The sequence below is a fragment of the Barbus barbus genome, assembly GCF_936440315.1.
Source record: "Barbus barbus genome assembly, chromosome: 26".
Lineage (NCBI taxonomy): Eukaryota > Metazoa > Chordata > Actinopteri > Cypriniformes > Cyprinidae > Barbus > Barbus barbus.
Window position 1 is genome coordinate 21,106,878 of NC_136754.1, and position 24,831 is coordinate 21,131,708.

Sequence of the window (24,831 nt, forward strand, 5' to 3'; positions counted from 1 at the left end):
TATTCTTTTTATATCTGTTACAACAACAAAACTTGCTACGTGTACTGTGTTAAGTTAACTGAGACTTACATATCATTGCTCTTTTGTTGATTTTGATTGCTTCCATTGTCCGCATTTGTAAGTCGCTTTGGATAAAAGTGTCTGTTAAATGACTAAATGTATATGTAAATGTGTGTTGTGAAAGGTGCAGTCATCTAGACTATATTTATTTGCATAATTTCTTTGTGGACTTGCATTTAAGTATCGTAAAGGAAAACAAGATCTGAGGGATTGTTGCACTTATGACAACCATATTTACCACATTTGTCTTGTTATCATAATAGACTTTGAATCCCAATAAAATTAAATACACACTGATTTCTTTTGACAGGCTGACATGTGTTCAATTTTTAGTAGTTAAGGGGATAGTCACTAGTCATGCACCCTATTGTTGTTGAAAACCACTACGATTTTCAGTCATCTCAAAAGGGGACAGTTGGCAGGATGTCCATAATACTCTTTTCCATATACATAGTAAGTGGAGGTTGACCAGGAGCAGCCAAGCTCCTGGAACCACAAAAGTAAATCATTACCTCAATACTCACACAATACAGATGTGTGAAGAACAGACAGAAATAAATATGATTTACTAAAATATTCCCCCTGCTGTCATATTTGAATGTGTACACAAATGCAAATGACATTTGAGAGCTGTTCCTCACACAAAGTTATCATGTGCATTCAGAAGGCAAATGTAACGAGTCATATGGACTAATTTTATGGTCACCATTCACTTTCGTTGTATGGAAGAAAGACCCATGCGCATTCTGCTATGCTAAACGTCTTCTTAATAGAATAAAGTGGTTCAGGTTTGGAATGACATGAGGGTGAGTAAATGCTGGCAGAATTTACATTTTTGGGTAAGCTGTCTGTTTTATGTAATAGAAGTTTACAGTCAAACCCTGTAAAATACTGGCAGATCCCATGCCCCAACTTTTCACAAACTCATTAATCCAGAGTTAATCATTAATCTCTCTTTTCCCTGATGATCAATGGATGTAACTGTTTTGTTGGTTATCTATCGGGTGAGCAGGTAAGTCATGTTGTCTCTGTCTTTCTGATAAATATTAAAATCATTAATGCGAAACTTTTAAACCTCCTCCTCTTACCATAATATTAAGTAGAGTACTGTCTTGAGAATAAAACACCTGTTTTAATGGTTACATATGTCATTTATAGGGGTTAAGAATGTTTAAACATTTACTTAGATAACTAGGGGCCTATAATTACAATTCCAAATTATTTACACACATTAAATTTATTTATTGTCTTATGCTTTTTACCCATAGGCCTAATTAAAAATAAAATAAAATAAAAAATAAAATCAGGTGGAATACATTTAAAAGTAAATAGATATCTTTCTGTTGGTATTTCCAACAGAAATGCCTAAAACATCTGTAGAGCTGCTCCAAACAATGATGAAACTAAAAGGCTGCTCAACTGCATAAAAGCCCAAAAGATGCATTAATTGTCATGAAACTTCCAGATAACATTACATATATTCAAAGCACTCCACATGTGACATTTGCTGGAGGCACAAATACATCAGTTAGGCGATTTGCCTAGTAGATGCAAAGTACGACTCGTTTCTTGGAATCAGTCCTATGTTTCAAAGTATCATTTCATGTCGGATTTGATCATTTCGATTATTAGCTGCCCATTATCGACATGCTCTAGTCTGAAATGTTACAGTTTAATGTACTTTTCTTAATAAGTGTGTTTACTGTAATTTGATGTCATTTAGAAACGAAATAGTAGCCTATTTTTAGGCTATTTGTAATATTTGTGCTATTCAGCTATAAACGTAAAACATAGCCTATAGTAACCTATGCCTACTTCGTTCAAAATATTTTATATAGCCTATTTATTTATTTTCAGGTTAAAAAAAGATTCGCGGATACGGTTAAACTGGACTGCAATTTTGGGGGGAACTGTAGACAGTCAAACATTCAATTTAAGGTACTGGGAACTGTGAGATTGTAACCCATCTACAATGCCCTCTAGGTAGTCGACTCGCTAGAATTTGGACTCTGTCTGTAGACCTCCCACCTAAAAACGGTGGGGAGAGCGAGAGAGGGTGATTCCCAAATAAACGAGCACACAGCTTCACTCTCGTTGCTTTGAGGAGGTAATAAAGTATCCTCGCAATTTTTGTTACCGAAAAAGGATGGACCATAACAGCGGAGGAGAAGAAAAATGCGGTCGATAACATTTTAACCTGAGGGTTTGTCGACTGGAGGGGACAGGTAACGTGAAAGTAACCCGATGGAAGGGGATTTATATTCATATGCATTACACCGTTTGTTTCACTGCTGTTTGATCTGCGCGCAACAGACTAACTCTGTGCTGTGTTGAACGTATGAATTTATGAAATCTTTTAAAATATCATATGTTGTTTTTTTTCTTGTGAATGAGTTTTAGTCAGTCTGGACTGTATTTGTGTGTGGCTGGCTAGCTGAATGAGCACAATACGGCTGCTTTGCTTTAGGCCCCTAAACGCATATAATCCATCGCGCTTCCTTCATATTTTCTATGTATTTTAGCCGGATTGTGTAACTCTGTTCTCCTTCGACACTCGGGTTTATGTGGTATGGCGTGTCGAAATGTATCGGTAATGTTTATCTTGAGAGCTGCCCGCTGGTTTGGGAAGTAAAGGAGAGGGTAACCCGTTAGCTTCCCTGCGCTCTCAGTCTGAGAAAAGCAAACATACAGTATCGGGACATCATAGTGACATTATCACACAGCAGTCTGCATACATTTAGACAGATAAAACATAATCACAATGTGCTATTCGGTTGTTGCTGCTGCTGCGTTGAAGAAGAGAGTAGCTACAACAGATGAGCGTTCACCGTGTGATTAAACGCCACGTTACATTAGACTAATGGAGGGGGGTTTTAGATGCACTGTCCATACACAAAGTATATAGACAGTTCAGCCAAAATGTTTTAATAATGTCACTGTTTTTGCAAAGTATTTAACCAAGTGGTAGCTTGTACTTTAAATGCAGAGCATTTCACAAAAGTACGCTATCTAGGTTTTAAATTATTAACAATAGACATAGACAACATAATGAAGATGTGTATCGTCAGACTTGGTTATCAGATATTATCAGATATTAGTGTGAACTTCACTGTAGTTGCTCAGCTGGAACAGCTGTGTGAACTTGAAAGGAAAGGCTTATATTTATTTCCATGATTCATTTGTTGACTTGCATTTAGTTTTTATAGCCTACAGGAGAACACAATCTCTGTAGCACTTAATTTTATTTTGAATGATCAATTTATTTTTGAGAATTTGGTTTTGATCGGTTTATCTTGACAGATTTGATCCACCTTGATGGTGCTACATTGCTTCCCAAAGGGGCGTCGCTAGACCCCTTTTAATTGGGCACGTGACCAAGTATAAATCTACTGTGCCCCTGTATAAATCTCAAGTTTAAGTATTAACAGTTTACTTTATTTGCCAGTGTATTCATTTACAATGATAATCGCGGCAAAGAAACTGGTCCATATGCAACGCAGTATTCACGTTTTTAAGAGCGGCGCAGTTGCGCACTTGTTTTAACCGTAAACACAAACTCCTTTTGCGCAGAAATGCCTCCACCGCGATATGATTGGATATGGTCGGTTATGATTGAATGTGATTGGTTCATGCGATAAATCCTGCCTCTTGTTTTCGAGCTCTCGGCGTGAATGAAGAAAATGATGGCGTTATTGATTATAACTCACCCGCAGGGGCAGACTGGCCATCTGGCAGACCGGGCATTCTCACGCTGGGCCGACATACTTTTTGGGCCGGGCCTATACATCTTCTCATACCATATTTGTCTGATCGGCCCATAAAACTCTTAGCAGCCTATAGTTTTTCTGCCTAAATAGTTGACAGCGCTATTGTCCCCCCCCCCCAGACAGACCGGCCCATGAGACATTTAATCAGCAGCCCATTGGTTATTTTCTTAATTGACATTGGGCTGACCCAATCACATCTTTAAACAACTCCCCTTTTGGTCTCTCTCTCTCTCTCTCTCTCTCTCTTTCTCTCCCTCTCTCTCTCTCCCTCTCTCTCTCACACACACACACATGTTGGCTTTTGGGGTTTATGGGGACTCTCCATAGGCGTAATGGTTTTTATACTGAACAAACTGTGTGTGCTATTGCCCTACACCAACCCTACACCTAAACTTAGCCCTCACAGGAGACTTTGTGTATTTTTAGATAAAAAAAAAAAACACCATTTAGTATGTTTTTTAAGCCTTTTGAATTACGGGGACATAGGCAGTGTCCTCATAAACCACCTTCATATTGTAATACCTCTGTCATACCCATGTCATTATACAAATTTGTGTCCTCATAAACCACATAAACATGCACACACACACACACTCACACACAGTAGTGTATTGTAACGAAGTAATAATACTTCGTTACAGTACTTAAGTATTTTTTTGGGAGTATCTGTAGCCTACTTGAGTTTTTATATTTCAGCCATCTTTTACTTTTACTCCGATACATTTCCCCGAAGCATATTCGTTACTTTCAACAAAATAGTCAGAACACAGACTGCAGGAAAGCAGGTTTGAGAATCAGTGGTCTGGTGTTTGTAAGTTAGAACAGCTTTGCTCATGTGCAAACAAGTGCGCGCACAATCGCGGATGATTCATTTTCAGCTCAAAGTCGATTCTGGGGTGTGTGATATACAGTATATCTTCTGCAATAACAGGGTAAGTGTTGTTGTAATGATGTGTGATCTGACATTATCAAGTAGGCAATATCATCATATCACACACAGAGTGCATGCACGTTGATTTATTAATGTATTAAACAATTCCAGGCATTTAAAATTGTAGACGGCAAAAATGCTTCTGTATGTTTTTTATATTTATATAATATAGTTAACTTCTATATCTATATCACACAAAGAGTACCATTTTTCTGCAGATATTAGCATGAACACATTTAATAATCATTTCATACAAGTCCAGTAAGCAATAAGTGACTTACATTTTAGACTTATTGCTTGTTTTTGCTAAATTTTGCCAAAGAAAATAGTTCCAAACAAAGATCACAGCACTGTTTTGCGTCTCTGAGCAATGGACGGTGTCCTTATTGAATGAATCCGCTTTTTGAACGAATCGGTTGAATAAATGATTCAGTGATTCACTCATTAACACAGTTAATGAATGAATCAGTCGTTTGAATGAATCGGTTGAATCTCAATGACTCACTCATTAATGGTCACTTTCTGTCACCAAAGTCTTTGCTGTCACCTACTAGCGGTTTTAATTTTACATTTTGACTATTTTTTCATGTTTTAAATTATTTCAAATATCAGTATTCGATGTTTTATGTTAAAAACACAACATTAGGCCTATTTATGCATCTGTAACTGCAGTTTAAATGCATCCATGTCCCCTCTGAGATACATTAAACTGTGTAAATAAATACATCTCAATGCTATTTCTGATGCAGATTCCAGAAATGTTTTCTTATGATGGAATGAAAGACACTAAGTACCGGATGAAGTGCTTCTTATTCTTACCCAAAAATACAAAATGGAAGAAAGAGGTCAAACTGAACACAATCTTGCTACTAAAGCTGTATGAATATTTTTTTTTATATATATATATTTATTTGCTTCTTTTCCATTTTGCATTTACTTGTACTTTTACTTTCAATACTTAAGTACGTTTAAGATTTTTAAAAATACTTTTTGTACTTAAGTACAATAAATATCATATACTTTAAGACTTTTACTCAAGTAATATTCTAAACGAAGACTTCAACTTCTACCAAAGTAATTTTTTGGTAAGATACCTGTACTTTTACTTGAGTATGGCTTTCGGGTACTTCATACACCACTGCGTGCGCGCGCACACACACACACACACACACACACACACACACACACAGGATGCCTTCTTATGCTTTTAAAGGTTCATCCAAGGAGTTTACAAATTTGACTAAGTAAGTTTATAGTTTATTTAATGCTAAATTATGGGAAACAGTGATCATCTGATCAACAATTTATCATGTCTCTTCCCTTTCTCCCTCAAACACACAGGCACACACAAGATGGATGTCATAACTATATAGGCCTATAGTTTTAGGATTCATCAGTGTGGATTATAGTTTTATTATATTAATAAATTATACTTTTTTAGAAGTTTTTAATGTGTCAACTCTCACTCTTTCCTACCTATTATTATATGGCTTTAGTGCTTTTATGGAATAGGAGCTGGTATACATATTCAAGAGCGTGCAATGATGGGTAGTATTTTGATCGTATGTAGTGGGCCGGTCTGGGCCAAAATGCCAGGGCCACCTCAAAATAAAACTTGAAATGGCCTGAAAACGTGATGATCTGGTAGGTGTAGGGAGGGCTTATGTTGTCCCATTTAATAATTTGAATTCAAATGATAATTTACACTCAATGTTATTGCGTCCTGTTTTATAATGTTCTACAATACTATAAGGTGCATATAATTGCCACTATTGCAGAAATTACTGCTACATAGTGTGAATAGAATCTATAGCTATTAGCACTTAGTGTAAATAGCATCTAACTAAGATTAATAAATGCTGTAGAAGTGTTGTTCATTCTTAGTTCATGTTAAGTAATATTAGCCTAACTAATGAAGTCTTTCCAAAATATGGTTCAAATTGTTACTGCCTTTCGTTAATATTTTGGAATAAATGTAAAAATGCATACAACACTATGAAATGTATAATAATAATTTTAAATATTAAATCAAATAAAATGTTAATAAAATACAAAATTGAATTATTTTTGTTCTATATTTTTATATAATGTTTATTTAACCAAGAAAATGCTAAATAATTAAATGTAACAAGCACATGAATTTATATATAGAGCATGACTGCCGCCTCATTTTCAAACACCAGCGCACGCCACTGATGTGAACATGACCAAACTAAATTAATTCTCTAAATAATATCAATCATCTTATTTTGATCATTATTTTTTGTGCGAAGCTGGGAAAGGGAAGCAGAAAGGAGAGATGATGAGTTTGAGGGAGGTAAGACTTGATAAACTACTGTGCATCCCAGGCCAGACAGGTCTCAGACATTAAAGGAAAAAGTCTCAGGAATACCTGTCAAGTCTGTAGAATTGCATTGTTGCTGAAAAACATTTATGTGTTCTGTACTTTCAGATATGAAATTAATATTTAATTCACTAACTCTAATTTAGGACACATAAAAAGTTGGCAGTAACTATGGCTGAGATTACTGAGATAACTATGTGCTATTATAGGCAGTACAGTTTAATGGTCAAAAAATGAACCAACCTTGTTTGGACTTGGCTGGGAAACCAGGGAATACCTTTGTTTTGTTTTGTTTTTCTAGATTAAATATGCTCTTATTTTAGTTGCAGCCATAAAATAACTGGTTTCTTGAAATATTGTAATTGTTAATTTTTGAAAAGATGTAATTTTTCATTGTTATCATATAATGTAGAAGAATGCAGATGTGCAAGAAAAAATGATCTCTGCTATTATTATTTCCATACAGTGTACCTTCTTCAGTATTGTTGCACTGTGGGAATAGTGGTTTAAGCAACGGAAGTTTGTACAGTGCATTGTGTTGCAGGCTTTCAAGAAAAAAGTGCCCCAGTAGAGCTTTAGGTCTAGCAAAGCCCCTGAATCGTTTCCATTCTCTTTGATAGGCTGTGTTAACTTTATAGCTGTTATTCAAAACCTGTACGATTTCCAATCATGACATCAAGTGAGTGGTTAGAGGAATGTTCATTATATACAGTGTAAGTGGGTGATGACCAGTAGCATCCAAGCTCCAAAAACGAACCATAAAAGATAGTCCTGAAAGTGGCTCATACTCTTCCTGCATTATTTCCAAGTGTTCTGAAATCATGCAATAGTTTTGTGCGAAGAACAGTTATGAAGAAAGTTATATTTTATTTAAGTATTCCCCCTGCTGACCTATTTGAATGTGTAAACATACTAGAATGATATTTGAAAACTGTTCCTCACACAAAGCTATTGTTTGGCTTCAGATGACAAATATAAAGTCGTATGGACTACTTTTATAATGCATTTAAAAGCACCAAGTCACCGTTCATTTTCACTGTATAGAAGAAAGCAGTATGAATGTGTTAAACAACTAAAGGTTTGAAACAACATGAGAATAATTAAATGATGGGAGGATGACTGAACAATTCTTCTATTTTATTAGAAGTCTACTGTCAAACCCTAACAGACAAAATACTTGCAGGCCTCCACTTGTCACAGACTCAGATTTATTGCTCTCTGTGTGCACATTTCGTACCCATTCTTTAGGAAAAGGAAAAAATAAACAAAAGTTTGCATGCCTGTAACTCAAGGCATAGTAAACACTATGTGGTTCGTTTCCAGAGATACAGGGATTTTAATGTGACTCCTTGGTGAAATTGCAATTGTAATTGTTGAAACTAGAAATGTATCATGTTTCCCTCTATCAAAACAGTTGCACATACGCCTTAGTGCCAAAAATATCAGGGATATACCAATACTAAATTTCGTAGCCATTACCGATTATTTATAATGAAGATAGTTTTAAGCAGAAATATCTTTCCCTACTAATGCTGTAAACTATACAGGCAATGCTCTCATTTTGTATATTAGTATAATATTAGAGGTTATAATTATCAACAGAGCCTAAACTAAAGCCTGGAATACACTACGCAATTTTTGCCCTGATTTTCCAGTCTGAACAAGTTGATGCTAGTTGATGAAAGGCAGAGCCAGTCTGCAGATTACAGCTGACAGATTCCACAGAAAATCGCATAGTGTATGATGGTCTCAGACTTTGATTCTATCCAGTCGGAGGATATCAAACATGTTTGATATTTTCAGCCGATTTTAGAACACACATTGTTTTCATTTGTCATGCGTCTCCTAGCAGCAAGGCGCACGTTTCTGCGTGAGTTCGTTGTGATCGGAACAACTTTAAAGTCTGGTAGTGTATGATCTTCAGTCACGTAGTGTATGATGATGCCCAGTTTTCCTTTGTCACGGTTTACGTGTATGATATCTAGTGTTTTAAAAATATGTTCAGATTTTAGAAGTCGTGTAGTGTTTTCCAGCCTTTAATGTTCCTCTAGATTTTGGTTCTTAATAAATTTTTCTTTTGTACTCTTCATATGGTCCTATAATGTTAAATCAATGTTCTCAATGTGACTGTATGTCCAAATTGTTGAATCCTGCTCATTTTTAATGATTGAAAGCCTAGCAGGGTTTAGGAATATAGGGCCTGTCGTCACACGTCAGATTATGAATAACCAGAATTATCTGATAACATTAACTCTTGTAATGTGAAATATAAAATAAGATATTCCACAATCACATTTATGTTTAGAATTACCCAGTAGCAACGATTCCAAGTGTGAGAGACTTTAAATATTTTAAAGTTTGAGGTACTATCAGTGATTTCTACAAAATATGTCCCTTAGCAGTGGATACTACTTGATCTATGATGACTATGCTTTACATGTTGTAACTATAGGAAATTATAATACTTAAACAATCTAGGTGAGACAAATCTTGGTTTATTGACGTGAAAACAGTGTATGGGGACAGCAACTACACTTAGGTGGCATAAAATTAGTTTCAGAAAAAGTAGAAAAAAGATCTGCACACTGTTAATCCCTTTATTTTAAATGTTTAAAAAGCGACGTTTCGGTCAGAAGACCTTCATCAAGCAAACCCATGCTTGATGAAGGCTTTTTAAACATTTAAAACATTTAAACAAAATCACGAGCTACTTGGGCAGGTCTTCCCCCATACAAGATAAAGATTTGAATTCCTTAGGAGACCTTTTAACCTCTCTCTGGTCGTCACAGAACATGCCTCTTATTATCCATAGAACTACACACTAGAGACAATCTGTTCATATGCACTAAAAATCATCTTAAAAGGACCTATGAGTTATTTCGCAGCATAGAAATAACCTATATTATGTTTGTAACCCACACATCAGATTATCATGTTTTAATCAAATATTATGTATGTTTTTTTTTTTATCACTATTGAATAGCTGAAGGATTCAGATGCGTGTTTGGTATGTATGAGTGTGAAAAATCATGCTTTAAATGTTTAATAAAAAAAAAAGAAACACAATGATTATCATTATATTATCTGTAAGAAACGGTATCAGTAGTATAAAAAAACAGTAGCATAACACTATTGCACAGATCTGTAGAACAAGTAGTAGTTAACCTTTCACAAAGTCATGCCAAAACAGTCATAAGAGCACTAGACAAAAATCTTATAAGCAATTCTTACTAATAAAAACGATTACAGTAACAAGTATTGTTGCATGAATAATAAAACGATCCACCCCTAGCATTAAATAAGGTCTAATTAAACAAGACCCATCCCAAAACAGAGAACACCTTTCACAAACATCTATATCTGCAAGTTTATATGTAGTGTATACGACGAGTTGCATTTGTAGGTTTTATCATAACACAATTCTTAACAGCCCCCCCCCCCCCCCCCCCCCCAGACCTTGCAGAAACGCATGCTTAGAACGCCCAGGGCTGTCAACATTGAGAATGAGACTCAGTTAGAACTGTTCCCACGCTCACTCCACACGTCAGTTTTCTCACGCATTGACAGTAACCAGTAACTTTTGTATGTATATGATTTCTTGTGTTTTACATTAAGTTAAGTAATATCAGAGAAAGAGGAGAGCCGATTTCCCAAATATCAGATTGTAAATGTGATATTGATTTTGTACGGTTTAGAAACAAAAAGTTAATATTAACTTACATTTCATGTAGTGACTTACATTTCAGACACAGTATTGTCTGTTTTTGCTTTATATCAAAAAAACGACAATAGATCCAAATGAATCCACATCAGAAGCGTTGCACATCTCTGAGTAACGCAAAGCCGGCTGTCAGACGGCTCATCACTCCTCAACCTTTGGATTGTACTTTGTAACTTTGAAGATCCTTCTCATGCTCAAACAGCAACATTACTCACTAAAGGAAGCTGAAAATGTAAAAAGCATAATAAGATCCCTTTAATAATGAAAGTCTGTCTGCTTGATTGCATGCTGTGAACGTGTGATTCAGCTTTCCTGGATTTTTCTGTCCTGTTCCTAGGTGATATAAAAACACGGTACCATGTGAATGATTGAGGAACATGAAGCTTGCACACAAACTACTGTTCGTCCTGTGTCCCATGCTGGTCTTGGGGTTCATCTACTACTCTTCTGGGAAGCTCCATTTGCACGTATGGGGCCAGAAGCCACGTGAGTATTTGCCTCCCATTGTCATTTATCTGTTAATGTGCGTCAGGTTTTGACCTCTCCGTACATGGGTGCCTTTTGCTCTGTCAATATGTATGTTAGCCACAGTTTGTTTGTTAGATCCTCTTATCAGTTAAATTATTCATCTTAACAGTCCGCTTGCATGCTCGTCTTACAACAGGTTTTTTAAGGTCAGATCAGATTGTGTAGGTTCTCAAGTTTTGCATAACTGTTTTCAAAGAGTTCACATTTTCTCACATTAATTGTTTTTCCTCAAAGTGGATAATTTAGCTTTTATTTGGCTATAGCACAAGAATTTGGAAAACTGCTATTGGCAAGATTTTCAAATATCCTCCTTTTCAAGTCCGTGTAAATGGTTTGGCGGCGTGGTAGGGTTTTGCATGGATATATATTTGTTGTTCAAATGTTTGCCCAGGTATTACTTTGTAGACTTCAGTAGCTGGTCTGAGAGATTATTACAGGTTTTATTGAGGGACAATCAACTGAAGTTTATTCTGGCTTCAGCTCAGGGGCGTAGCCATCATTTCAAAAGTGGAGGGGACGGAATGTCTAGTGTTATACCTGTTTTTTTGTTGTTGTTTTTTTTCAGTTAACCCTTGTCTAATTGACAGGTTTTATTTTGAATCATACCTTTTTGCTTAATATGCTTTATGATTATATTATTATGTATGATTATAAAATAGAAGGAAAGAAAGATAGAAAAAAGAAAAAGAAAGAAATACAACAGCTTGTCACTGGGACAGTACCGTTAAAAGCACATCTTTGTACCTTATTTACCCCAAAAAGTTTCATAGTTGTACATATTGGTACTCTAATGTACTAATATGCACCTTTTTGAGTATAAGTTACAAAGATGTCCTTATAAGGGTACTATTGTTTACATATTTCAGATTGTATTTTGTGTGTGTTGTATGTACAGTACATGGCACACAGTAATGGATACACATTCACATACTTCTTTATTCTGTTCTGTTCTATTATACATTAGTCTGATTAGTCGATGTTAAAAGGTATAAGAAATATCTTATCATAGACAATGCTGTAAATAATCTTTACCTCTGAAGCCTCACTAAAACCTTCTGCCTCATTCACTCTCAACTGTGAATTCACTTCTGCCTCTGTCTACAGCAAATAAAGTAGTGTTTGAAACATGTACATACAGGGAATAGTGACATACAGAAGAAAATTACACATTAAGTACAGTGCTGGACAATAACCAATAATTTGTATCCCAAATTAATTTTTAACACTTTAGAATGATAAACACATTCACTATTAACTATGACTTTTGCCTCAATAAACTCTTAATTTACTGCTTATTAATAGCTTGTAAGGTAGTCGTTGTAGTTGTTAAGTTTAGGATTATGGGATGCAGAATATGGTCCTGAAGAATACAGAATTAATATGTGCTTAAGTACTAATAAACAACCAATATGCAAGCTAATAATCACCTACTGTAGTTAAAAATGATAGCTGAGAAGTTGTTCATCATACTAATGTTATTTTTTATTTTTCTATATTTGACTAATTATGTGTTTTTTTATGATTGGTCCATATATAATACTACAAACGCTTGTGTATTATAGACGTTATACAATGTAAAAACAGCCAGGTGTTAAAAGCCACTCTTCTCACCTGTCACTGTGTGTCGTCCTGATTCTGCTCTAACAAACCTATAGGCTGACTGTTTCTTGTTCATTCTTGACAACACATAAAAACATAAAATTAGTGCAATAATGACAGAGCACCCCTAAATGAAGATCGATCCTGTATCAGATCAGTGCTTGCATACTTGATTGAAATAGCTAACGTTACATCATGTAGAATTGGCAGAGTTAAACATGTCACAATGCTGCAAACGCTGTAAAATCTCAGTTCAACATTATCTTTATTTTTATTTGAAGGGTTCTGATAACATACATACGTGTTAAAATAAAAGACGTTACAAAAGAGTTACGGAAAAATACACTGAAAATAAATAAGTGCCTGTTTTTCCAGGCAGCTTTTTTTCCCTCCATATAATGAACATCAAAACTTGCTAATTATTCAACAAGAGCAATAGGCAGAGTCACTCAACATTGTGCAACACTATTCGGATCCCACATGCCAACTTATGCTGCTTGACTTCTTTGTAAAAAAGGAGTGAAGAGTTTCTTGCCGCTTTGAACTCATCTCGACCTCTAATGAATGATGGATACAGCGCGGGACCGCGGGCGCGAGCCTGGGCATGTCGTGACGTCACCAACTGAGTGACTGATTGCCGTGGAAACGTAAACGTCATGTATAAATTATCCTGTCTCTTTGAATTTTAAATCATTCTGCATTTATATACATTGCTCCATTAAAACCTCAACATGTCGAGATTACAACTGTCCAATGAAAAAGTGCTTAGCTCACTGTGCTTCTCTTTGAGGCTGTTTAGGTGGAAGATGTTATAATGGTTCACTTATTTATTGGCAGGAGGACAAATGTGTATGTGTATTTGCATTTGCATGTGAGTTTAGTGTGTCCTTCAGTAGAGTTGCTTAATTCCACACTCCTTTGACCACACAACAGAGTTTTGTCTTGTGAACAACAGTAGACCTACTTTACCAAACACATTTCCATTGTTTGGAAATGGCTGCAGACACGGTCAATGAGAATGCTGATATTACCAGCTTTACATGTAAGCAGCACATGGGTAACTGACAAGACTAAGAAGATAAGTAAGTTATGTAAAAACCATAAAACTGTCTCAGCAATGTCATCTTTTGCATGTAGGAAATATTATCAAACCATTCTTAAAGATATTTATCTCATACCAGATGGCATGCCAGTGTTTCCTGCACCAACAAACAGCACACCACAAACTGTTATTGTGTGGGAAAATTCCTCTTATGTACCAGTTCTTTTTAGTGAGTCAGTCAAAAAGATTCACAGCCAGTGGTATCAGACTCACTCAGATATTAAACACCAAATAAATAAACACCATTTTCTGTCATGTGAACCTGATATTATATATGAAAAAATCATAAGAGAGCCATATTGTCCCACTCCTACTGATTTGGCTAAATCAATTATCTATTGCTATTTTTTTTTAATGATAAAAAAATATTTAGCACCAACATTAAACATTGTAATATCACTGTTTTTTAGCATTAGAAAAGTACATTTAAAAGTAAGTTCATAACTGGGTAAATCAAAACCAAAACAGCCTCCTCTTTTTTTTTTTTTTTTTGCAAAATAATAGTGTGTGTGTATTTAAACGCAGCTAACACTAATACATAACATGCTCCTTTAAACTATTTATATTATTAAATAAAATTATTATTCTTTTGCTTTTTTGCATGTTCGGTCTGAGAAAATGCAATGAGTAAAAAATAAATAATTGTAAATGTTGAAGGTGTTGTACCAGATGGAGACAAGGGACCATTTAAAAACAACTGTGTTTGGATGTAAGACCGAAAGGGATAGTTCACCCAAAAATGAAAATTCTATCAGTAATTACTCACCCTCATGTCGTTCCAAACCAGTAAGACCTTCGTTCATCTTCGGAAAACAAATTAAGATATTTTTGATGAAATCTGAGAGCTTTCTGACCCTCCATAGACAGCAAGAGTCCTACCACGTTCAAGGTCCAGAAAGGTACCAAAAACATTGACAAAATAGTCCATGTGACATCAGTGGTTCAACCGTAATTTTACGAAGCTACGAGAATACTTTTAGTGTGCAAAAAGACAAAATAATTAATTTATTCAACAGTTGCACCAATTTATTCAACAACACCCTAGCACCATTATGGAGAGTACCACGATTCATGTGCGTGCTTTGATCTGCACATAAAACAACTCATGCACGTGATGCTGCTGACTTCGAACACGTGATACTCTCCATAATGGAGGCAGAGGGTGACTCTGTTGATAAGAATTGTTAAATAAAGTTATTTTAGTTTTTTTTGCACACAAAAAGTATTCTCATAGCTTCATAAAGTTACAGTTGAACCACTGATGGACTATTTTGTCGATGTTCTTGGTACCCTTCTGTGCAACTTGCCTCAACACACCTGCCGGGAAGTTTCTAGTATGCCTAGTAAGAGCTTGATTAGCTGGTTCAGGTGAGTCTAACTGGGGTTGGATCTAAACTCTGCAGGACACTGGCCCTCCAGGACCGAGTTTGGGCACCACTGGACTAGATGGACAAGATTGGGGTGAGAGCCCTGTCCCGCAGAGTTTTGCTCCGACCCTAATCAAACACATCTGAACGAGCTAATCAAGGTCTAAAGGGTTGCTAGAATGCTACAGGCAGGTGAGATTTTATCAGGGTTGAAGTTGAAGTCTGCAGAACTGGAGTTCCTCTTCAGGAGACGCTTTGGGGAACACCTACAGCGTAACCGGCTCTGAATACCAATGAAATCTGTCCAAAGGATGGGAGGGACGTCACGGGCGAGGTGACGTAATGACCAGCTGGTATAAAAGCACGTGCGGTGAAACCGGCGTCAGCTTTTTGTCATTCAGCAAGCGCTCTGTGTTTCTGTCAGTCTTATTTACTGTTGTCTGTCTTTAGCTATGGCTAAGAAGAGCCAGTTTAAGGCTTGGATTATGGGAGAAGCGCAATACGAGCTGTGTGTTCCTCCCTGCAGATGTTTTTTGTGTATGCAGGGGATACACACAGGTTGTGTGTGTTTGGCGTTCCCCGCGGCGCTGCCCGCTTCCGCTGAGGCAGCGCTTGTGGGGTTCGCGGCGGGATCTGATGGAGGGATCGGAGACGAGCGAGTCTCTATCTCCATCCTCACCTGTCAGATCCCATGACCGCTCCTCGAGTTCGGAAGCCCGCCTCGCGGTTACTTCCCCTCGGGCAGCGGCGTCGGCGTTTCTCGTGTCTACCTCCGAGGAGGTTGACATGGGAAGCGTCGAGCATGTGCACCCACTCTGTCACCCCAATATGAGGAGCTTGTGGAGTGGCTTGTCGAACCGCAGAGAAGGTTTTCTGCGTTTCTGCGGTTTCAGACTCGCCTCCACATCCGAGCCTGCCTTTTTTTTTCCCGACCTCCACACTGAGGTGTCGAGGGTGTGGGGAAAACATTCGGCCCGCCTCTTCGTCCCCTCTTTGATTACTACGGTAATGTGATGGGGACGAGTGAGCGTGGTCACAGAGCGATGCCACGTGTGGAACAGCCGCTTGCGAGCTATCTGTCCCTTGACGCTGCGTCGTCTCTGAAAGCAAGGGGTACGCGGCAGCAGGTCGCGCTGGTTTATGTCTGCACGCCATGGTGGTGTTGCGGGCATGCCAGGCTGACCTGCTCAAGGAGTTGGATGAGGGCGGGGTTTTCTCCCTCGCCGCTCTCTAGCTCACGGGGCTGCTGGGCGAGAGCAACCCCTGCCGCGTGCTGGCTCTTCGTATAGGCAAGCTCGCCCGCTGGAGCGGGTCGGGGTAGTAAGAAGGGTGCGCGGTCAAGGACCTCCCAGCCAAGCAGACGAAGAAGTCTTCGGCCAAGAAGCCCTGATGTGAGTGGGATTAGGTCTTATGAGGGTAGCCCCGCTGGGGTAGAGCACGATCCACCGCAGCGTACGGTGCTCGTCTTCCCCCAGTGCCCTCAGGAGATCGTTCTGCCAACCCTGCCACCTATGCTTCAGGGCACAGCGGTCTCCAGCGAGCGTACATCTCAGTCTCTTCCGCCCGGTACCGTAGTGGAGCTGGGATGCTCGCCACTCCTTCGGGGGTCTCTAGAGCAATTAGTTCGGTCGTTCCCTGCCGGTGCGCCGCTTCGACCACGATGCAGGCACGTATGTCTCCTGCTCGGATTGAGTCGATCCTCACGGAAGTCAGGAGAGTGAGAGAAGGCCAGTCCCTCACTGTCAAGCAGTTTCTGAGACTGCTGGGTCTGATGGCGGCTGCGTCCAACGTGTTACCTATTGGCCTGCTGTACATGAGACATACAGTGGTTGCTCAAGACCAAGGGGTTCTCCGGGAAACCCGCTTCACATGATCAAGGTCACGCGGCGGTGCCTACGTGCCTTGGACATGTGGAGACATCTGCTTCACCGAGGTGTGAAGCAGATCTGGAGAGTGTTTGGCCAGGCTCAGGTGGACCTCTTCGCCACTCAACAATGTCCCCTCTGGTACTCTCTACGTCATCCAGCTCCGCTGGGGCTGGATGCCATGGTACAGACGTGGCCGAGGCTTTGTCTGTACTCCCCGGAGTTCTGGAGAGAGTGCGCTGGCCGGCTGCTATTAGTAGCCCCGTTCTGGCTGGGCCGAGTATGGTTCTCGGACCTGATTTCCCTCCTTGACGGCTCTCCATGGGAGATTCCAGTCAGGAGGGATCTCCTCTCAAAGGCAAGAGGCACCCTTGTGCACCCCTGCCCGGAGTTGTGGAAGCTGTGGGCGTGCCCCTGAGGGGGCACAGCTCATAGCTTCCGGTCTCTCAACCAAGGTTGTTGAGACCATTCTCCAATCCAGAGCTCCCTCTACGAGGAGACTGTACGCCCTGAAGTGGGGACTCTTCACTTCATGGTGCGGAGATCGCCAGCTTGACCCAGTTAACTGCCCGTTTGGGACAGTGCTGGAGTTCCTGCAGGCTCGACTCACCGCAGGGTTAGCCCAATCCAACTTGAAGGTCTATGTGGCGGCAATCTCGGCTTACCACACCCCTCTTGGTGGACTGACAGTGGGCAGACAACCCCGAGTTACATGTTTCCTCCGTGGTGCACTGAGGCAGTCGGTTTGTGGATGCCACTCAGCTATGAATCTTCTGACCTCCCCTCGCCTTGGGAGTCAGAGCTCATTCCATGAGGAGTGTGGCGGCCTCCAAGGCCTTTCTCGCAGGTGTCCCTGTCCATGCGGGATGGTCTACGCCCCTGACCTTGTCAGGTTTTATGGCCTAGACATACGAGACACTCCAGGTTTTTCCGTTCTCTTGCCCTAGTTGTGTTCCGTATGGATATACACAGGGCAGGGATTTGGAAGTCTGGTGCCGTGGGTATCTTGTAATCCCCAAAGCGTCTCCTGACGCAGCTCGAGTTCCTGAAGAACTAGACGCTGCGTCAGGAGACGCTTTGGGGAACTCCTACAGCGTAACCGGCTCTGAATACCAATGAAATCTGTCCAAAGGATGGGAGGGACGTCACGGGCGAGGTGACGTAATGACCAGCTGGTATAAAAGCACGTGCGGTGAAACCGGCGTCAGCTTCTAGAATGAAGCAAGCGCTGGCAGGGATGCCGGAAGTGTGGGCTCGGGACGCAGCGTCTCGTTCCTTCGAGGAACTGGGGTTACATACGTAACCTAAGACGTTTGCCATTGCCACCCCTGGGGCCGGTTGCATAAACTGCTTAGACTAGTCTTAAAAGGTTAGCCATCTAATTTGTTTTCATTTAGACTGGTCATAACTTTTTAAAGTCAGTTACAAAAATGAAGATTGGCCCAATTTTAATCAGAAAAGTGAGACTGATTACCTCTTGGCTAACTAGTTGGTCAAACTAGTTCTTAAAACACAGTGTTAACATTGTGTCTATGTTTATGCAACTAGCCCCTGGATTAGATAAAGCTTTACATGAGACAAGTATGTCTTATGAAATGAGTTTCAAGAGTAAATCCAATTCTGTTATCTAGAGAATCCTAGATTGTGCCAAATGATTGTTTTGGCTTACCAGATAAGCTGAAGAGGAGGACATGTTGCCGTGTCTAAAAAAGTAATAAAATGTGATGAAGTGTGTACTGCATGTTGTGTTATTGATTTGAAGATATACATTTTTTATCCGTCATTTAGCTTCACCTTTATTCTAATTGTAGGCATATTGTATTTTTGTTTGTTTTGTTATGCATTTTTGTATTTTGGAAATAAGTAGTGCCAAGTTCTATTTACCTTTATAGACATCAAGAGTAGGGACATACTATGGGACATAGACACAGACTTCATACTTGTATAATGAAAGGTTGCAGAGATATTAATGTTAAAAGGCGGGTCTATTTATGTTCTGCCATTACAGTTCTCTCTTATTTATTAGATGGATCCCAAAACAAGATACTCATATTTACATTTTAACTTCACTGCAACCTTTTTTAGCCACTAGAGGGAGGGAAAACACCACAGTACAGGGTCAGATTCACAGTGGGCGCTGGAGGCCACACAATGCAGCATGTCCACATGAGCATTTGTCTCACTTTGAACGGAAGCTAAATCTTTCTTTCAGTCTTAAAAAGACAAACGTATTAATGCATCAATGACCCTTTTTTTCTAAAAACCTTGTTTAGCAACACTGGTATTAAAAACATTTAGAATAACAACACTAAGATGATAAAACCATCACTGTAAGTTTAAGCATAGTATAATATGTGATAGATGGCAGGTTCTATTCGATTTTAGATATTATTAGACATTGCAACAGTGCCCAACCACTTTTTCAACGACCTTCGTTCTGCAAGTAATTTTCCAATAAGGATTTAAAAAAAAAATGTATTTTAGAGTTATAAGCCATGAATCAAACCAACCAACCAACTACAAAGTGAATGCCAATATTACCATCTATGAAATGTATATGTATTTCATATTATGCATAATAATATTTAAGTACTTTGAGTGTAGGGAGGCAAATCTATAAAATTAGTGAAGATCAAAATGAGATGTTTTTTTTCCACTAAAACATTTTTCTTGAAAATTGAATTATTATTATAATTATTATAATTCATGTTTGTTTATTGATTTTGCCATGCTGAATTTAAGTTTAAAAAATGTAAGAAATTTAAGTGTAGAGTACAAGCTGCTTCACTACCAATTTGACAGTTTCATGCAATTGCCCCTAGGGGGCGAAATGAGACAATCATGAAGTGAAGTTAAGTGACATACTGCCAAGCATGGTGACCCATACTCGGAGTTCGTTCTCTGCATTTAACCCGGGGAGCAGTTGGGGGTTCGGTTTCATGCAATTGCCCCTAGGGGGCGAAATGAGACAATCATGAAGTGAAGTGCAGTGAAAAATCATGAAGTGAAGTGAAGTGAAGTGACATACTTCCAAGTATGGTGACCCATACTCGGAATTCGTGCTCTGCATTTAACCCGGGGAGCAGTTGGGGGTTCGGTGGCTTGCTCAAGGGCACCTCAGTCGTGGTATTGAGGGTGGAGAGAGCGCTGGACATTCACTCCCCCCACCTACAATCCCTGCCGGCCCGAGACTCGAACCCACAACCTTTGGATTACGAGTCCGACTCTCTAACCATTAGGCCACGGCTTCCCCACGACGTCATCATACTGAAGAGATAGTGGAAAAGTGCCCTCAGTCCACACTCATGACAGCAGAAGGATGTTTATTATGTACAACACTAACACTAAAGTACTTTAGCATGCTGTTGGAAAACGGGTCGGTCCTGGTGCAGACAAGTCAGAACGGTCCCCATGTTCCTGATATGCAAAGGGGCCCGAAATGTGTAAATAGTGGAAACATGATTGATGTTCTACTTGATAAGACAGAAGAACATGTTTTCATTCCTTGTGGAAAAGAGTTTGACCAATGATGAAGCAAATAACTATTTGGTTGCTGCAATTATTTTGAAGTTTTATTGATTAATGATTTCTTATTGGCCCTCAGAAACAAAGCTGAGGAAATGGATTTGGCAGGTTTCTTCATTTATTCCCCTCCCCATGTACAGTTTCTGAGATTATTTAGTGTTCACCAGGCGAGTTATTCTCAGTTTGTTCAATTCATGTTTGCATTCGCTGACTTCGGTATCTTGAACCTCTGTGGAAAAAGTTAGATTAATTATAAACGGCACATTTCGACAGCTGCGCCCAGTTTATTTTGGAAAATTTTGTGAACCTGGGATGGGTTTCTTTGAACCTAACCCCTGTTATGAAAGGCACTTTAGGACACGTTGTAAAGACAAATCACAATAAATGGCTCTGAAAAGGGTATGAGGGAAGGAAACACAACCCTATTTTGATGATAAATGGCAAAGAGTGGGCAAGAACCCAGTGCTCTGTTGGTTTGATTGCTGTGGAGTCGCCTAAACACATAACTGCCATGCATAGCAGTATGATAACGTTTGTAAATTTAGAAAATGTGTTAAAAATAAGATGCCATGACACTGCTTATAAAGCTTCACTTGTGGTAAATAAATTGGGCTTCATTTAGAATGTGTATGCTAGGAGGTCTCACGGCTCACATAGGGAATTTGACTTCAGTTACTGTATTAAAGATTTTGCTACAAACTATTATGTGAAAGCTTGTGTTGTTTTTTTCTGTTATCTGGCTTTAATTGAACTCTTAATTCAACTTAATTGAACTTAATTTAACTCAAGCTTAGTCTTTGCTTTAAGCTGTATATGCAAGTTGTAGCAAAACCAAAATTGTGTAAAATTTGCTAATATAAAATAACCCAAGCAAAAAATAAAGTTGAATTAGGCAGATGATTGGTCCATGTTAATGAATATTGTGATATGGCATGCTGCTTTGGCGCAATGTAGATGCAGTGTTAAATGTTAAAAAGACTTGCTTTCATCAACGTTTTGGAAAAATGTTCTGTGGCATGAAATCTGAAAACTTTCTGAAAGCACTATATGCTGATGTGTGTTTCTGATTTGCACATGTTGAAGAAGTTGACCCTCATTATCATGCTGTTTGACTTTTATACACCGTATTTTAGCAGGTCTGCTAATTTATAACTCTTTTGTTTCACAGATAAAGGTGTGAAGCCCACAGTAAAAGTCAGTAAAGTCACTAGTGTTTCTGTCAAAACCACTGTGACCAAAGGTAGTAACTCTCCACCGCTTCTTCATTTGTGGAAATTATTGGGGACTGGTGAAATAATCAATTGGCTCGCTAGTGGGCATTAACTTCCTTAATGCTCAATCTGTTTGGTTTTTTTGGGGGGGATAATCAATTTTACTGCACAGACAGCCTATGGTATCAGCTGGAAATTATGGTGATGGGTGTCCTAATGTTTCTTCAACCTCTTGTATTTCCTGGAACTAATGCATACTGTTTGAATAGGTTGGGCTTTGAGGGTTTGGCCTGAGGGTCATTCAGCGTGACCTTGAAGTTTCCCCAAAAATTGTGTTAAGCACAGAACCACCGGGCCTAACTGATGGTCTTGTGTTTCAGAGCCGGTGGTGGAGGGCCCTGTCTCCGTGGGACGAATAGTAGGCTCAGGTACAGCCTCACTGCAAAGAGTGCACTCTGGTCAACATGAGAACCCCAGCAGGCCTGGTAGTCCTGAGATAATGTCCTTCAATACATTACACACAAAATACCCTTTCACACCAAATGCAACATGAAAATGAACAAAAAAAAACAAGCCAATGAAATTCCTTTTACACAGAGAGTGCAGCAAATATTTGTCTAGATGAAAAAGCTAATTCGTGCCAGAACAACAGGTGGAGCTGAATGACAGCGAAGCTCACACCGACCAGGATGGATACCTGGATGGTGCCCCGTTGTATGCCTGACAAGTTTCTAGTTATAGTTTCTAGGCATAATAACTGCAGTGATTTGTTTGTTTTACACACACGCAACCAGCTGCATATATGCAGCCTTAGTGAGAATAAGAGACTTCTTTGAAAAACAAAAAGAAAAAAATCTTTCCAGCCCCAATCTTTTAAATGGTAGTGCATATGCAATCAATATTACTCATATTTTTGGTCAGTGTGTTTTCATCACCAGGTGAAACAAAACATATTCAACACACTTACAGCACAAAATTGTGAGTTTAAAATTTTGTATGTCACGCTTGGTGTGAAAAGGTCTAAAGATGCTGTACATGGGTCATTTTTAGGAATTTTTTCCCCGGTCTTATTTGAAAAGGTTACTACTGAACTTTCAATAAATCACATTTGCAGGCACAAAGCATCAGGGCCATAACCACCATAGACAGTGAATTCCTTTTATTTACCATCAGTGTTCCTGTGCTTTTTACCAAAATCATTTTATTCCATAACTCAGTTGAATTTGAACTGAATGAGGTCAATGTAAGTGTAAACAATTAAATAACTTATTTTAAAGAAAATAAAAAAGTTTTTATATGACAACACAGATCATTTCAATTTTACTGCATGTCAGGGTAAAACAGACCGTAAAATTATTTTTTTAAATACTACATATGTTTTTGTTTTATTTTGTTTTATTTTATTTTACGTAAATCCATTCAAATCTAACAGTCATTAATAGGGACAAATTGCCTCATATTCCTATGAAAAATAAATATTTTATTTTAGTAAGTATATACAGTAATGGAGACACATCCAGTGCCAGTAACCACATCTTAGCCTTCAGAACTCAGGATGAATGTCTTTATGCCTACGGCATAATGTGTTGCTTATAAATGTATATACTTTCATACAAAGACTTGTACAACATATAAATTACAGTGATTTGCAGGCTGTCAATGTCATAACCATATTAGACTACCAGACCTCAAAAAAACATTGGGCCTCATTCATTAAATTTTAGTAAATATATGAGTAAATTTGGGGTAATTTGCACATAAAATGGCAAAACCTAAAAAACTCTCGTCCTGGTTCACAAACACCAATACTACTGGTGCTCATATATAGCAATCAAAAGAAAATCATGCTATGCGGCTGTCTATTTTTGTTTATATTACTTAATGAAATTCATAAATGCAGTTTTGGGAGCTGTGAAATCATTTGTTTCAATTAGCTGCTCTGGCATCAGCTGTTTTGACATAATTTAAGCATCTTGCCATTCATACTTATTTCCCAAGCACTAGTAAACACTGGGGGTTTATCTGAGCTTGAGATGAATTCAGTTCCTCCACTGCAGATAGCAAGCCAAATTTAACCAAAGTTTAACTATAAACTATATGGCAAATTGATTTGTGAAATATTATTACATATAGTGTTTTCAAAATGCAGTGTCATCAGTTTGCCTAAAAAAACTAAACAATGTCTTGTGGTTTACGCACCCTTTATATGTCAAGTGTACTTTTTTGTTTGTTTTTTTTGTACCAACTAACATTTTGAAAATATGAATACTTTAATGAATCTGAAAAGTTAAAAAAATCATTATGCTCATGTTTATGAATGAGGCCCATTGTGAGTACTTGGTTAACAACCTTCTGGCCACCATCTGAAAGGGTTCCGGTCTGATCTCAGCGGGTATCTAAGTTTGCTTGCTGGTAGAGGGTTACTGAGATTCTACTTCTCTACTGCAGCACCCCTAAGCAAGACACTTAAGACACACTTGGAGAGTCTGTCATTGCGAATGGCCAAGTTGCTGTGAATAATAGCATCTTCTAAACGTTCCTTTTGGTTTCAGCAGTGGTCACTTTCTAACCTGTTCCTCCTCCTCCATTCTGCAGCATTTGTTTGGAGACTTGTGCATCAGTGGAGTTCTCAAACTCTCCCTTTCCATGCCTTAGTGTTATATGATAAGCAATGCTGATGCTAATGAGAATGTAGCAGAATTGATGTCATGTTTTGATTCACATTTACCTGTTCATCAGTCCTTTTACTGAGCCCATTATTTCAGTCTGCTTGGTAAATTGTTGGTCTTTTGCTAAATGTCTGTTTGTTTT

The 24,831-nt window shown here is 38.6% G+C and overlaps 1 protein-coding gene across 6 annotated transcripts in view; it reads left to right on the forward strand.

Annotated features, from left to right (window-relative positions):
• The first annotated feature begins 1,054 nt into the window (after window positions 1–1,054).
• Window positions 1,055–24,831, forward strand: part of LOC306846377 (CMP-N-acetylneuraminate-beta-1,4-galactoside alpha-2,3-sialyltransferase-like) — a 62,289-nt gene continuing 38,512 nt past the window's right edge. For 2 of the 6 annotated variants that reach the window (XM_079379711.1, XM_079379714.1), the window contains exons 1-4: window positions 2,088–2,285; window positions 11,161–11,309; window positions 21,978–22,049; window positions 22,401–22,505. In XM_079379711.1, coding sequence (XP_079235837.1) covers window positions 11,201–11,309; window positions 21,978–22,049; window positions 22,401–22,505 — 286 coding nt within the window. In that variant the 5' untranslated portion in view covers window positions 2,088–2,285; window positions 11,161–11,200. Of the gene's footprint in view, window positions 1,073–2,087; window positions 2,286–11,160; window positions 11,310–21,977; window positions 22,050–22,400; window positions 22,506–24,831 lie in introns of those variants that run through there. The other 4 variants (XM_079379713.1, XM_079379715.1, XM_079379712.1 and 1 more) reach the window with 3 other exon arrangements.